Source organism: Nannospalax galili, unplaced genomic scaffold (genome assembly GCF_000622305.1).
Source record: "Nannospalax galili isolate Female #2095 unplaced genomic scaffold, S.galili_v1.0 scaffold572, whole genome shotgun sequence".
NCBI lineage: Eukaryota > Metazoa > Chordata > Mammalia > Rodentia > Spalacidae > Nannospalax > Nannospalax galili.
In genome coordinates, this window is record NW_008331829.1 from 1749934 (window position 1) to 1767175 (window position 17242).

The 17242-nt window shown below is 38.6% G+C and overlaps 1 protein-coding gene across 8 annotated transcripts in view; it reads left to right on the forward strand.

The window, feature by feature from the left end:
• Naaladl2 (N-acetylated alpha-linked acidic dipeptidase like 2) overlaps positions 1-17242 on the forward strand; it is a 1296606-nt gene that overhangs the window by 756099 nt on the left and 523265 nt on the right. For all 8 annotated transcript variants that reach the window (XM_029560548.1, XM_029560545.1, XM_029560549.1 and 5 more), the window contains one exon: positions 10453-10603. In XM_029560548.1, coding sequence (XP_029416408.1) covers positions 10453-10603 — 151 coding nt within the window. The remainder of the gene's footprint in view (positions 1-10452; positions 10604-17242) is intronic.

Here is a 17242-nt window from a genome sequence, read left to right on the forward strand (position 1 = left end):
GACCCAGGTATAAACATTAAATAACGTCTTTTTTTTTAAAAAAAAGAGTGGGCTTCTTTTTAGCAACAACCATCACAAAAGTTGTCAAATAATATGAGATTTTAAAAAAGTAATGAAATTTGCAGTCGAGTTATTGCTCTCTTGTTATTTGGGAGCAAAATGGGTTTTGAGGGGAAAGAAAGAATAGACTTTGAGGACACGGTTTTCGGCTGAATTGGCTAGTGATTAGTAAACGTTGTACCACACTTGCTTCGTTTGTGAGATAAGAGTAACTCTGTGGGTTCTCTGAAGCTGCAGTGAGATAATAACTTGAAGTGAATAAAACGTGAATTTTATAGACAACGTCCAGCCTCCTGCCCTCCGTCCCTGTCGCTAGTCCTTCCTCCCTTTCCTCCCTTTATTGAAATGTAATGATAACAGTTGAAAACATTTTTTTAGACCTCTGCAATAGGATTAGCTTTCCAATGACTCCAAGAATTTTTCTTTACAAGACCAGAAGGCTCTTCTTATTAGTGTCACTAGAATTATTCAAATAACTTTGGATGCATCACATAGAGCAAATGGAAATCACAAGCTAAGTTGTTCATTGATTGTGAAGAATACTGCCATCATCCTTGGATACATTTGGTCTGATTGCAGTAAATTTTCTTACCTTAACAGTCTTTTTTACCTAACAAAAAAGTGAGTTTATTTCTGAATCGTAACAAAGCAAATAAGAATCTACAAACCTATTTAGTGTCATTTTTGTGATCCAATATACAAGTAAAAGAATATGCCTGCAGGGGGGAAGAACAGTGAGGTAAGCCTAGCAGAAAATGTAAGTTCCTGAGTGAAAACAACTGCATATGAAGTGGGCAAATGCTGGTTTTATCATGTAAAATTTTCACCGATCCTGAGCTATTTAACTTAAATGCATAAAAGCTTGCTAGGTGATATTAGGCTTATGGTATTTTTATTTCATTTTTATTACTCAGTGTTTTGAGGTAGGGCCTCCTGTGACCCAGGCTGAGTTTTCACTATGTATTTGTGGCTGATCTTACAGGTGTGCCCTACATTGTTTAGCTTAGAATCATGTTTTAAAATGTTTATTTTTATGTTTATGTCCCAATGACCATGGTTCCTTAAAAATATTTCAGTGTATTATTTTAATAGACATTAATCCATATAAAAGAACTTTTGTAAAAATTCAGGTCATTTATTATAACAATCTAAACAACCAGACATTGAATTCTGGCAGTATTAAAAGCAGTATCTTGTTCGAAAATGGATCACAACAAGAAGTATGTGGTAGGGTTTATCGTTTACCGTTTAGCCAGTCTGTTGTATGAAGAATGGGTGTATGACTGGAAGAAGATGCCTCACTGCAGTAGAATGATTCCCAGAATGGTATCCAGGAAACTCCCCACCTGGCTTACTAGCTTGCCCCCAGCCAATCCCTCAGCATTCTGTAATTACAGACTGAGCAACTATGTCATGGGAGTCCAGATAGCTCATCAATAGGAAGGAATAAAAATCAATGGAGAGCTTAGGATCAGCACTTGACTCACAGCTGGTGTATAATATACACATGATGGTTTGTCATCTCTTGACTCCAAAGTCCTACATGGTAACTAGTCACATGTTCCTGGATCTGTGTTCAGAGTTCATCAGCTCTTTCCTGCTGTGGGTGTATTTGTTTTCTTGAGCTGCCATGACAAAATGACACAAGTTAGGTGACTTATGAGAAGTTTAGGGTTTATGGGGCTGGAGAGATGGGTCAGTGGTTAAGAACACTGGCTGCTCTTACAGAGGACCCAGGTTCGATTCCCAGCACCTAACAACCATCCATAACTCCAGTTCCAGGGTATCCGATGCCTTTTTCGGAACTACGTGGGCATTTCATGACACAGGTGCACCTACCTACATGCAGGCAATACACTCATACACTCCTAAAATAAAATTAATAGTTTTTTTTTAAGTTTTACAAAAGAAGTTTATTTTCTCCCAGATTTTTAAAAAAATACTTTATTTATTATTTTTATTTTATGTGCATGAGTATATACTCACGTATGACTGCACGTAAGTGAGGACGCCCATGTCCTGCAGTGTCGCAGAGGTCAGAAGAGGGCTTTGGATTCCCCTGGAACCGGAGTTAAGAATGGCTCGTAGCTGCCATGTGGGTGCTGGGAATCGAACCTGGGTCCTCTGCAAGAGCAGTCAGTGCTCTTAACCACTGAGCCATCTCTCCAGACCCTTCTCCCAGATTTTTAAGACAAAGCATCAGCATGGACTTAGTGTCCTCTGCAGTTTCTTTCCTAGGCTTGCCTTTTCCTGTGTCTTCACATATCCATCCTCTGTGACTGTCCTTTGAGATCTTTACCTTCTGTGTGTGTGTCTCTGCAGGTGCCTGTGTGTGAGGAGAGGACGTGGGGATACAGGTGCTTGTGTAAGTGGCTGCATGTGCTGTGGGAGCAAGAGGAGAACTGCTGCTCTCCCTCGTGGCCATCCACCTTGGTTTTGTTTGTTGTTGTTGTTGTTGTTGTTGTTGTTTGAGGCAGAGCCTCTCATTGGCCTGGGGCTCTCTAAGTAAACTAGGGTGGCCTGGCTAGCCGGGGAGCCTCAGGAGTCTCCCTGTATCGACTTGCTCAGCACTGGGATTACAAGCACATGCCACCACAGCCAAATATTTTAGGTGGATTCTGGAAATCAAATGCAGGTCCTGAGATTTGTGCATCAAGCCCTTTGCTACCCGAGCTCTCTCCAGCAACTTTCTGTCTTATAAAGACACTAATCCTTTGGGACTAGTGCTCACCCACATGACCTGTTTGAATATTAAAGACCTTGTTCAAAGTTCCACCTCCAGTAGTATTTGCATTCTAATGTATGCTCAGGGTGAGAACTTCAACATGAGGCCCTCCAGAGAATTCAATTCAGCCCGTAACAGTGAGTCTAAACTGTATCCACTAAACTAAGGTCTAACAATGTCCTGCTCACTTTCTCCACTTGAAGCCTCAGAAAGCCTTGGTATCTATGAAGGCCACCTGACATTCCTAGCACTATACCAATGCTGTGAAGACACTGAGTGACAGGAAACAGACCTGTCTTCTTAGTTACTTGAAATGACTCTGGAAGTCTGGAAATGCTCCATCTGTACAGGGGAAAATCAAAAGAACCAGACTAGCATTCTTCAGTCCTAAAGGGTGAGCCAGAAATTTACAAGCATTGCTGAGTCAATGAAAACGTGGCTGCAGGAATCAACCAATGTCTCTTACTAGACACAAAAAAGAGGATCATCTACATAGAATGACTACTGGCCTCAAAGATAGTCCAGCTGAAAGAAGAAGTATGAGAAGCAGCAAAACCAGAGGCGAGCTCGTCTGTTTTAACTCAGGGTCTGATCTCCACTGCCAGAGTTTTATTTCCCGACCAGGTATACACTCAGCACCCACATTAACCTGTCCACAGAAACAGCTGGAGACTTGTGTTAGCCATTCACACACAGCAGATTTTTATTCCCAGGAAAATAATTCCTGGGAAGTTTATAGTTTTGTAAGGTCTTTTCAGAAATACCTCTGTGATCTGACCATAGACTACCAGTGCCTTTCATTTCTGTTGTGATTATTTGGTAATCAACTGGACCCAGCTGTATATACGATACACAAGGAGAAATGTATGAACGTGGTTCACGTCATATATATATGGGCTCAGCCACCTTATAACTAGCCTAAAACATTTTTCTACAAGACCCTGTCAGCAAGACAAAAATCAGTGTCAAACCCTGCTGAGCTAATCATAAGCTCCCTGCCTCTAATTTTCAATAACTAAACAAAAATCAAGACAAAATAAAACTATTTTTAATTTTGTGTTTTAAAAGAAGGATGAGGAGAGGATGTAATACATTTAATTAAATGTTTTATTTCCTAAGTTTTAAAAACAATCTGGCTTAATACTTACAAGCACACTATAAGAATACCTATAATATGCCACAATTTGTATTGGATAAACTGCCCTGTCAATGGTGTGAACATTACAACAAAGTAACATTTCCATAATTGTAGTACGTACACTGCAGTGTACATATGACACACTCATCCATTTATTTATACATGCACTAGATTATTCAGCAACTCAGCAAAAAAGGAAAAATCATTTTGTGCCAGTACTCCACTAGGTATGGGATAAATAGGATAAAACTGTAGGGATCCTGCTTCAAGTTGGCCATAACCTGTTATTGTTAAAGTGCGCCAAATCTCTTTTAATTATTAGAAAACCGAGATCAAATCCTACTTGGTGCACTGTGATCAACAACTTTATGAGCTCTAGAGTCACCTGAGAGGCAGGCCTCTGAGCATGCCTGATTTGGATATTTCAGGTGAGGTTGGAAGACTTACCCACGTGAGGGACACCATTCCCTGGCCTGGGATCCTGAACTTGGGACAGTGAGCTGAGCACGTACACTTGCCATTCTCTGCTTCTTGAGTGTGGATGCAGTGTGACCAGCCTCCCCAAATCCTGATGCTGTGACTTCCTACCCATAAAATGCAGTATCACCAAATTATTTTAATTATATTTTAACGTAATTTTTAATTATATGTGTGTGTGTGTGTGTGTGTGTGTGTGTGTGTGTGTGTGTGTTTCTGTGTGTGATTATGTGAGTGCAATGTCCATGGAGGCCAGAAGAGGGCATCAGATCCTCTGGCACAGGAGTTACAAACAGTTCTGAACCACCCAAAGATGGTGTTGGAAACCGAACTTGGGTCCTTTGGGAGAGCAGTATGTGTTCTTATACTGAGTTATCTCTCCAGCCCTCAGTATTTTTAATCAAGGAAATCATATTGTTTTCCAAGGGTATATTCTTTACCAGTAGTTTAAAAGCAAATTTTTGATGTTAGTCTTTTGGTTTGTTTTGTTTGTTTTATGTTGTTGTTGAGACAGGGTCGTGTGTGGCCTACGATACCCTTGAGCTTATACTCACTATGCACAATTAAGTTTGATTTTAAACTTCTGATCCTCCTATACTACCCCAAGGTTCTGTGCTTACAGGCATGAGCCTCCACATCCAGTCTTAAAGCAAATTTCAAGTGCTGCGATATGTAGTTGTATTTTGTGTAGTGATGCTTCTGGCACTCATGGGTCACATATACAACAGTCATCCGGTAAAATTACATCACCAAGGCATAGTATAACTGTGTTAGCTTATGCAAGCCCGTTCTTCAGTGCTTGCACAATGGTGAAATTGCCTAACATGCATTTCTGAGAAAATATCCTTGCTATACAGTACGTAATTGTGGTTAAAAACACAATGGTCATGTCTTCACTAACATTTCAAGCTCATTAAGTTAGGTTGCATGAGTTTTTCATTTTGAACAGAAAAGAAGTTTGAGGAAACTGTAATTTAATCTTTTCATTTTGTGGCTTGTGAAGCCAAGAATAAGAGATCTCATAAGCTGTCATATCAATTTGTGGTGTCAAAATGGGCACCAAAATCCAGAACTATCTTCTGTAATATTACTTTTTCATTTCTTGTGATCAACTTGATTATCTTCAAGTAATGGACAGCCTTTCAGAAGAAGAGGGTGAGGTTGCACCGAGGCGGGGAAGGGAGGAGGCCTACCGGAGGCTGCACGGTACTCAGTGTCCTCCTTAATCATTCTTTATGCTCCCAGTTGTCCGCACAAGGCTTAATGTTTCTACATCCTGACAGAAGGGCTTCTGGGATGGCTCGTGGGATGAAGAAACCCAAATTCATCTCATTAGTAAGGAATGTCAACAAGTCTTAGCCTAATATCTGCCTCCAAGTTCCAGGAATCACACCCAGCACAGTCAGAACCCATCTGCGTGCTGGACAGTGTTAAATATTTTTAACAATTTAAAATATTTTTAATATTTTTAAATCTTTTCTCCAACTAAAAGAGACAGATTAAGGACATCTGCCGTCTTCGTTTTTGCATTGGCTCTTAATGCATTTGAGATATAATAATACATATATAATGATATATACATTATATATAACATGTGCGTGTATATATATATGGATATATATGTACATGTATGCAATGCCATTAAAGTAGTAGATTTCTTAGCCAAACTAAACCTTAACATGTTCGTATATCATGTCAGGTGCTCAAAGGAACATCAGTAGTATGATTTAATACACTCAGTCTTGTATTAATGCATAGCTTGACTTTTGGAACTACCATTTCTATTGCCCCCTACATTGGGAAACCATCAAGCAATAATTTTTGAAATTAAGAGCTACTGAATTAAGCTCCTGAAAGACACTAGAACCCAGATTTAACAAAGTGTCCACCACAAGGATCACATTTTCGAAAAAGCACAGGAAGCCGAATGAGAAATGGGGGCATCCCTTCAGGACGGTGGGGGGCGTCCAACCCTGGAAACACAGTATTTCGCTACTCTCACTGCTCCATTACAGAGAATCAGCTGCAGTGAAACACCATGTTTTCCAGGTGTTAGAATACAGGTCACAAGACATTACCAAATACACACAAGAGCCCAAAGTGGCAAATTACTAAGGCTAGTTTCAAACAGTAGGTTTCATAATCATTAAATACTCAAAAAGGTATTACACCAAGCACATTTTCTTCTAACTACAAGGGATAGAACCCAGAGTCTTGTGCATGCTACGCTGTATCTCTGAGATGCATCCCTGGATAATTTGCAGCAGTTTTAGAATAATCTCAAATGTTATCAAATATGCATTTGATATATAGTAATACATCTCTATACATTATATGTAATATGTGCATGTATATATACATATATGTATCACTAAGGAAGAAAGGGAAAAAGAAAGGGAGGAAAGAGGAAAGAATGAATGAAGGGGGAAAGGGAGGAGAGAGAGAGAGAGAGAGAGAGAGAGAGAGAGAAGTACCAAAAGCAAAATAAGCAGGACAACTGTATTAGGATCTATATTAATAGCTTGTGATACTAGAGCTTTTCTGTGTAGGGAGCACAGTTTATTAGAAATCTTAAAACATAATTCTTTGATGTACACCTATGAGAATACATGCTATGAATATAGCTATTTGAACAGAATTTAAACTAAAATGTTATTTGTTTCAGTACAGAATTAAAAAGGTAACATGTCTCATAGGACAGAAATTGGTTAAATAATATCTGGTACCTTCTGGAGGTAGTATTATTATACATAATCTATACAATGGGTATGGAAATTAATTATCAATATAGAAAAATGTTTATTAGGAGAATGAAAGAAATTATATAATAATTTTAATATATTGTGAGCATATGCCCCAGGGTAACTACGAATGCAACCCAACACAAATTTACTTATATTATGAGATTTTGCTGTGATTTTTTTTCATCTCTAGGCTGTGCAGTTCTTATGAACTTTATAAATACAAAAGGCTAGACACGCCTCTAATCTAACATGTTAATTTTGAATAACTGTGGAATTGCTTTATTAATTTAAAAAAGGACCTTAATATATGAATAGCTATTCTCAGAGAAGTTCATATTTTCCCAATATATTCACCTACAGTACACAGACCCCTCAAGATCATGCCATCCATTGGTCTCTTGAAGGATAGCATTCCTATCAAGTAGACGTTGGAACCCACCCTAAGGAGTTAAGGCCTGAGGATTTGAAGATCCAGCCTTAAATCTGTTCTGCTCATTCTTAAGTTCTGTGTCGTTTTTCCTGTTAGGCATGCCTCCCTTCTCTCCACTAAAGCACCGAAGAGAGGTGGGTATCAGTCTGGTCTGAGTGCTTTATTGTGGAAGGCAGATGTGAGTCAGTCCCTTACTCAGACTTTCTATGTCAGCTGTTCCCTTATAAAAAGTACACACTCTTGTCCAACATGCCCCAAATTGTAAAGAACAAAGCATTTCTACAAGACACAAAAATGGCATCGACATGGCACACGTAGCTCTGTATCAGTGTTTTATTGTTGTTGTTGTTGATGTTGTTGTTGTTGTTGTTTTTTCCTTTTTTGGTCTTTTTGAGACATGGCCTCCCTGTAGCCCCAGCTGTCCTGGAACTCACTATGTAGACCAGGCTTGCTTTGAACTCACAGAGATCCTCCTGCCTGTGCCTCCCGAGTGCTGGGATTAAAGTAGTGCGCCACCACACCCGGCCTGTATTTTTTATTTTACTTTTGCAAACTGTGCCTTTATATGATTGAAATCATGTTATGTATACAATTATGTTTTGTTCTGTCCCATAGAAGATAGCACTAGGAGATCAAGCCTGGGTGTTTTCTCCTGGCTCCCTCCTCTTTAGGAATGCCTGCTGTGCCTAGCCTGCTTTTCCCAAGCATTCTCTTATGTACCAATACTCTTGATTACCTACCAGGAGCCCAAGAAATGCAGCATGAACTGTGATGGAGAGGATAAGTTTAATCCTTGCCCTCCCAGAGGGACCAGTGAGGGTCACAGTGCCAGTCCTTGGTCTACTGAGCAGCTCAGTAAACAACATGACCAGTAATTGGAATGTGAAGAATAGGTGTTAAGTCAAGTCCCGGGGTCAGCAGTAATGATCTGCATTCAGTACGATCTTTAATCTTACTCTATTTATTCTCTTTTATTGCTTTAATACTCTCTAATTACTTTTACTCTCTGATGGGAAACAAATAGAATCAGCAAATCATTATTGTTGTTCATATCAGATTACATCACACTAAGACGCATAATGAAAAAAATTCAGTTAAGCAAAGTAAAAAAATAAAACATAGGAAGGTGTCAAGTTCTTCTGTCCCATTGTTATTATATATTGTGCACTTATTAAAGAACAGAGGGAACTCTTTATATCAAATATGTCTTGAAGGACCTAACCAGGGGCTGTTTTCAAAATATTTCCCCAGCAGGGTCAAGCAGGAACAGATTGTTCAAGAGCAGGCCAACCAGGAGGAAATGTGGAAACCCCTTAACTGCCTCATGACAGGCTTAGCCCTGAATTAATGCATCACCAGTGTGATGGTTTCTTTTTTGTTGTTGTTATTTTAATTTGGTTGGGGGGGTAATTTTATTTCACTTATTTTTATTTTATGTGGAAGAGTGTTCTGCCTGAATTATGTGTGCTATGTGCCTGCAGTGCTCATGGATATCAGAAGAGGGCATCAGATCCCCCGGAACTGGAGTTTTGTTGGTTGTTAGCCACTATGTGGGTGCTGGGAACTGAACCCAGGTCCTCTGCAAGAGCAGTCAGCGCTCATTAACTGCTGAGCCATCGCTCCAGCCCCACAATGTGGCTATTTTTGCTTTGAGAAGGAACTTAAGAGTGGCCAATGTAACTCTTTTTCTAAATGTAGAACCTTGTGTTTGCTAGAGCATATGTTGTCTCACAAAAGGAAAAAAATTCCAACTATACTGGACAATTTTTTTAAATAGAGTAAAGAAGACTAGCTGAATGATGAAATCAAATACAAACACAGGAGTGTTGCTTAGGATGTAGAAAGTAAGTAAACCCTCTAACGGGCCTTGGTAATTAAGCCAGGGGAGTCCACAGCAAACTCTCTTCCCCCAAGGCTCAGAAAACATGTTGGGAGAGAACTCAGTTGAAAGATTGTAAGTCAGAGACTTGGAAGACTGGGGTGAAACAGTGTCTTCTGGACGTAACTAGGACTCATGGCAGCTGTCACTGCCTGCATATGACCTGCCCAAGATCAAGATCAAGTCAGTGAGTACTCCAGTACGGGAAGGGGCTAATGAGCCCCCAACCCTAGCTGAGTTATTAAGAGTTGATGGCTGCTGGCATCAGGTTCAGTTTTCTTTAGAGATGTGGTCCTTGGAAAGTTGACTAAGCTCCAGTGGACGGCTCACATTCACGTGTATATGGCAGCAGTAGTTGGACTCGGGATGATTGTTTTAAATGAGGACATGAAGCTGGAGGGGATGTGTCAGACATGACTGAAATATATGCATGTCTGAAATTCTCAGATAATAAGGAAAACATTATATTAAAATAAAACAAAATAATTTACCCATGTACCTACCACCCAAATTAGTTATGTACCCATGGGAGTATACTTCTTCAACTTTGGAAAACAGAAAAATAAAGTAACAAAAAATATTGAAGGTAGGACTAGAGAGATGTTTCAGCAGTTAAGAGCACTGGCTACTCTTGCAGGTTCTATTCCTGGCACCCACCTGGTGGCTAACAACCGTCCATAACTCCAGTTCCAGGGGATTGAGTGTTCTCTTCTGACCTCTGTGGGCATTGCACAATATGGGTGCACTTATACACATGCAGGCAATACATTCGCACATATAAAATAAAAATAAAATTTAACCAACAAAAAAAGGAAAGAAAATAAAAGAAAAGAATATAGGCTGGACATTGTGGCTCACGCCTTTAATCCCAGCACTCAGGAGGCAGAGGCAGGCTGAGTTCTGTGAGTTCAAGACCAGCCTTTTCTTGCCCATACCTGAGAAGTACTACTTTATGAACTTCTAATATTCTTATGTTTTTAACATTATTCCTTCTTTTAGATTTCCTTATTGGAAAAGGCTGGGTTTGGAGGTGTCCTTCTGTACGTGGACCCTTGTGACTCACCAAAGACTGCAGATGTCAGCTCTGAGACCTTCATGGTGACACTGAATCCGGGAGGAGACCCCTCTACACCTGGGTACCCAAGTCTTGGTAAGCTTGTTGTTGTAAGTTTATAAATATGTGATTTATAAATGCATGCTATATAAAGTAGTCAATAGGTAGTACATGCAATAATTCTTAACACACCATACTTTTAAAAGTGAGACTTCATCTTTTCAAAATATGCATTACCAACCTGTTGGATTAAAGCTTTTCAAAAATCTGTAATGGGTTTTCATTTCAGTAAAGTATGCTACCCTGGATGGGCAGTAAGCATATGTTATTGACTAATGATAAATTTACTCTTGGGGGTGGGGAGGGAAGTCCGTGTAGGCGGGACCATATATAAACACCCAGGACTATGAGATGCCATTGCTGCTCTGGGTCTGTTGTGATAATTGTGAGCCTGGAAGTAAGGGATGTGCAGCCATGGTGAAGAGGACCACAGGAAGACGTGGAAAGAATAAAGTAATAAAGTTTTCTGGCTCCTGAAGAGAGAGAACCCCTGAGGGGTGGCCCCTCACTGTAAGCTTACAGATGCCATCTTTGTTGAAAGCTCCTTCTTTAACCTGGAACTCTGGGCTCATCACAGTGGGGATCATGTGACAGGGACAAGCCAATTGTGATCCAGGCACATGCCCACTATATCCTGAACTTCTGCCCAAAGTGTCATTGACAAATATTCTGTTCATTCAACGAGGCTGGTGAGCCAGCTCTTTGAACTCTTTCCCTGGGCAATGCTGATCTAGTGACCACAATAATTAAACAATAATTATTACAACAATTCAATACAATTATTACAAACAATTAACAATTCAATCAATAATTAAACAACTGAAGTACATAATTATAAATATACTGTACTATTATTTTTGTTTACTCAAAATACTAAAAAATTAACAGTAATCTTACTCAAATTCAGTTTTTTTCCTCTATATGTGTTAATATTACTAATCACTAGTAACTTTCTCCAGGAAGGAAATAGATTGAGTCAAAGAAGAATTATAATTTCATAATTTATTCTATCTAAGAATTTTTCTGTGAAACTACTGATCTGTAGTTTATCCAAACTCTTGTCCTGATATCCACATTTTAAACTGAATTAGCATCTGTCCATCTATAACATGGGACTCACAATGAGCATTAGTTCAGTTCCTGCATCTGTAAATGTTCTAGCTGATCTGCATTATGATTCTTCAGGAAACTGTACTGGGCAGCTCTCTGTAGACAATCAGTGGACTGCAATTTAGCAAAAGTAGATCATTCATGAGTTCTCTGCTTATTTTAGGAGTTGTGTGCTCGACAACATTTATCTTTAATAGTTTCTTGGCCTGGGTTTATTTGTAAATGCAGAATTCAGTTGTACCTAGCAAAATGTTGGACAATGAATTAAGTCCATTCAGAATGCCTTTTCTGTTTCTGTATTTAATTATGAAACATTTTTATGGTCTTTTTGAGACAGGTTCTCCTCGTAGCCACAGCTGGGCTGACACTCTCTATGGGGACCAGGCTGACCTCAATCTCACAGAGATCCTGCCTCTGCCTTCCAAGTGCTATGACTAAAGGCATGTGCCACCACTCCTGGCATAAATTATAAAATAATTTAAGCTAAAAAAGTTGTAGATTGTTTGTACAACATCTGCTTTTCACCTGGCATTATCTAATATTATTTCTATGTGGCCAGATTTCAATTATCAAATCCATGGAATTAACATTGGTACAATATCACTCACCAATTACAGACATCATAAAAATGTCTACAATTCTTTTATTGTCTCATTTTTATTTTTTGGTATTTTTGAGACGGGGTCTCCCTGTAGCCCCAGATGTAGGCCAGGCTGACTTCGAACTCACAGATCCAGGACTACAGATGTGTGCCACCACAATTCTTTTAGTAATTTTGTTGTTACTTTTCTGTGGTTCAGCCTTCAATCTCAAATCCTATCCTATGTTTAGCTGCCTTTCCTCCTTAATCCTCTCCGGTCTGGAACATGTTCCGAGTCTGTCTTTTATTACCTTGGTGCTTGAGCACTGGCGTTTTTGTGTTACAGCGTGCCCACAGTTGAACTGGTCCAGCACATTCTAGACTGTGCTGATGCCCTTTGTAGAAATACTTCCAAAGAGATCCTTCTGCAGGAGTCAAAAGGTGTCCGTGGTGTGGGCGTCTTGTCCCGTGACGTTACCTTGATTGCGCCTTTCAGGCGTTCGTCTCTTTGATCTGTTGTTACAGTTCCCTTTTGTGATTAGTGAGAATCCTAGATATGGTGCTTTCAGGGCCAGGCTCTCGGCTCCCTCTTTCCTTTCATCCTCCCCCCAGATTTGAGAAATCCTCAGCGATTGCCACTGGTATGATTATTACTGTTCTGTTTGCTAAATAATCATTTGCAAGTTCCATCACTCTTTTAGGACAAATTCTTTTTCTGATACCAGGGTCTCCTAGAACTTACTATGTAGCCTAGGCCAGCCTCAAACTCCTGGTGATCACCCATTTTTATCTCCTAAATCCTGGAATTACAGGTGTGAACCACCATCCAGGTTAAAATACATTTTTAAAGAAATATTTTTACAGAATGAATAGTCATACCTACTACCTGTGTTCTCACAGGAGTGCAAATGACTATATAACTACTTAGGGTAAATTTTAAGTTGGATCTTTTAGTTTCAATAATGAATAATAAATGGCATTATCTACGACTCAATGAGACTTAACCGGATCCTACATGAAGATTTTATTTACAGAGATAATTCCTGTCCCTTCTTTTCCATATGAGCCTCTAAGTAATATACAGACACAGAAAAAAATAGAATTAGAATGTGTTGGATTTCTCTCTAACGCTAAGGGTTATTTAGCATCTCTGATGAGCTTCAGTGATTCATAACTGTGATTCTTGATAGATGTATTCCTTTTCACCTAATTTTTTCTCAGTATCTCTGTCTTATGGCTTCATTCATTTAGAAAGCACAGTATAATCCTGCAGGGTAGGTGGAATGAAGACTGGGATGTAGGTCCATATAATGCAGGTGGTAGGTTTTTAAGAAATGTACAAATAACAGCTTGTCCAGCCAAACCAAAGACCTGACTTGATACTCAACACTGTCAAGTTAAATGGTTAATAAAGAAACTAATTTAAACTTTTTCAGCTATTATGAAATCTTGTTTATTTGCTAATTTAAGGTTGATTGGGCTCTTAAAAAGTAGCAGAGAATAAACAGAATTCCTGGATGTATTTTTCATCTTGTTTATTTTTTTAAAATATACAAAGTAGGGGCTGGAGAGATGGCTCAGCGATTAAGAACACTGGTTGTTTTTGCAGAAGACCCAGGTTCGAATCCCAGAACCCACATGGCAGCTAACAACTGTCCCTAACTCAAGTTCCAGGGTATCCAATGGCTTCTTCTGTCTTCCACAGGCATTGCACAAAACAGGTGCACTTACCTACATGCAGACAAAACACTCATACACATAAAATAAAAATAATAAATAAAATATTTAAAAATATACAAAGTAAAAGGAATAGTCCAAAGACTAAGCTGTGTGACCAATTCAGTTCTCTCAGTCTTTTATGTCCTACTGTTTGTGTTTTGTCTGAATAGCCCCTCAATCCTTACAGTACAAGTCACTGTTTTCCAGAAATTTTGATTAAATTGAAATGACAAAATAGACGTTCAAGTAATCCTCTATTCATTTAGCTAAACACTTCCATCACCTCAAAGAGTTCTGTGTCAGGGCCTGTGAAGTGCCTCAACAAGTAAAGAAGGTGCTTACACCAAATGTGCCTCTCTGACCACATCGTGGAAGGACAGGGCTGACTTCACATGTGCCATGGCGTGTGCCTCTCCTCCCCACTACGCACAAGATAAGTGCAAAAATCATCATTTTACGTCCTGACTCAGTCTCACCACACCAGTCTTAGTTGGTTCCTAGTCCCACTTTCCTCATGATACGAAATTTTGGAACTACAAAGACATGAAAAGGGATATGTGCACGATGTGATACTGTGTACAGGTTCCGCTTGCATGGGGTTCAGTGGGGGGATGGCGGAGGGGGTCTGGATTTGATTGGAAAATGTCATATCCATTTGATTGGATAAGACATTTAAAAAGCTCAATAAAATTTTCTAGAAAGAATTTACGTCTTATTGGTCTTATGTAAGACCTGAGTAAAGAGCAATAAATTTCCAACAAATTGGTGAGAAAAATGACGGGGATTAGAGGCAGCAAGCTGTGATAAGATAAATATGGAAAGAAATTAATGAAAGAGAAGTTTTGTTTCTGTGAGCTTTCCTGAGTAGGGTCCTCTGTGCTTCTAAGGAGTCTCTAAATATTTGTTTGATTTAAGGGGCATATGATTTAACTTGGTATCATTGGTACTTACTTTTCTTTAGCTCGAAATAGTCCTTATGCCAATGTGGCATATCTTATCTGGCATATTCTTATTTTCTGTGATTGATTATGTTGACTTACAATTTGCACTTTCCCAAAGTACCAAACCTCAGTGCCCAGAGAAATGTAATTTTAGAATCCTAAGAGTCTTTAAAAGTTGATTTCAGAAAAATTATATTCCTAAACTTGAAGCACAAGAGGTTTTGTAAAAATCGTTTTAGCCAAAGAGGTCAATACTAATACTTATAGTAACTACACATAATTATGACATCAGTAATCTGTTATGCCTGTGGTTATACTTGGTCTAATAGCATTAGTTACCTCCATAGGCACCAGACAAAAAGAATTAAAAAGTTATGGAGTAAGTATAAGATAGAAAAGAAATAGACACATCCTTTCCCAAAGTGCCAAGTATTAAGATTATTTGAAATCTAAACTCAAAATATTAGGAGTCAGAAATTCTCCCTACTTTTTGTATATTTATTAACAACTTGCCTTCTGAATTTTATATTACACGTGTTGGCTTTAATTTTATTGTTACCTTCAAATAACAGTCTGGGAATTTTTTTCTTACTAATTCATTGAAATCATTGAAATCCAAGCTATTTCTTTCAACTTGACTTCATCTTGAATATTCATATACTTTATTTCCCGATATTCATGTCACAACATTTTTATCCATGTCCCTCTCTACATCATCTTTTCTCCCTTTTTTCTTTGTTTTAAAGTCTGGAGAGGAAAGCCTCTTCAGTGTTTTTTTACTCTATTGAAGTGTATCAAACAACACAGTTTACTTAATATTCCAAGTGTTACAATTCAGTGGGTCTGTATGTTATTTATCCACTGTCTGCTCAGCATCAATTGTAGCAACCAGATCTGTTGCAAGAATAAAGACTCCCACTGTAACTCATGACAGCCTTTCAGCAGGTGTCCTTGGTCCAGTTCCTTGGACAAATGTCTGAAGACTGACTTGAGTTGGTCCTAAGTTACCTCAGACAATGTTAAACTATTCCCTGACTAGAATACACACACACACACACATATATATATATATATATATATATATGCGCCTAGTTGTCAAAGCAAAGTGTTAGATATTCACAGCATGAAATGTCTTGTCACTTGGTTGGGGAAAAATAAAATATGTCTGTACTCTTACTACCTCACTGCAACTGATTGGTGGGTTATGTATGGGCTAAAGTCTTCAGTGCTATATAAAAAATTATCCAGCTAGAACTATTTAAGGGGAATCAATGTGAAGCATGTAAATATTTCTACAAAGTTCAATTAATCAAATCTCAAAAGTATATTATTCAATTTCAAACATCACCTTTTAAAATCAAACTTTTGTTTTGAAAAGTAATTTTATGAATACAAGGTTTAATGTCTCTATGCAGGGAAATTTCCTACAGATTTTCAAAATGTCTAAGAGTGTTTGCCTGCAGAGTATGTCTGCGAGTGGTTATTGTTCTGTGAAAATCACTGTGCTGCTCGGTGCATTCATCTCCCCACTGTTCTTCCTTATTGTACTGGGAAGACTTTATTTGAAATAACTACTAGATCGATAGAGTCATTTGTTTGCTTAAAAGCCAAAGTTTCCACAGAAACCTATGGTGAATTTTTAAGATAATAAAAACACTACTATAGGGGCTGGAGAGATGATCCAATGGTTAAGAGCACTTGCTGCTCTTCCAAAGGGCTGGAGTTCAGTTCCCAGCACCCATGCCAGGAACTTACAACCTCCTGTAACTCAAGTTCCAGAGCATCAGATGCCCTCTTCTGACCTCCACAGGCACTTATAACCGTGTGACAAGTGTGCACACGTGTGTGCACATGCACATACACATAAAAATAAAATAAATTTTTAAAAATTGTACTGTACAGAATTATGACCTTGATAGTTAGAATATCAGAATATAATGGCAATTATATATATTCTGCCAATAATTTTACCTACAAAAGTGGTAATTGCATTATATACAGTAAATAAGTAGAATCATGAATCAACCAACCAAAGACTAGAAGGGAAAACACAAGCAAAAATGTGAGCTTTTGTTTCCATCATCTTAAGTGTATTGAGGGGGAATGGAATATATTCAAAACCCAACATTTTCCCAACTTTATGAACGTTCTACTTACTAGATTCCAACTATATATCATGCATTTATCTTATCTTTCTTAAAGCTTTGAATTGTTCTCACAACTGTGGCCTGAGTCAAGAAAGATTAAACTCCTGTTGTTTAAACCAAGAATGGACCCAATTTATTCTCTGAATTTTCTGACCCCTACTTACCAAGAACAGCATAC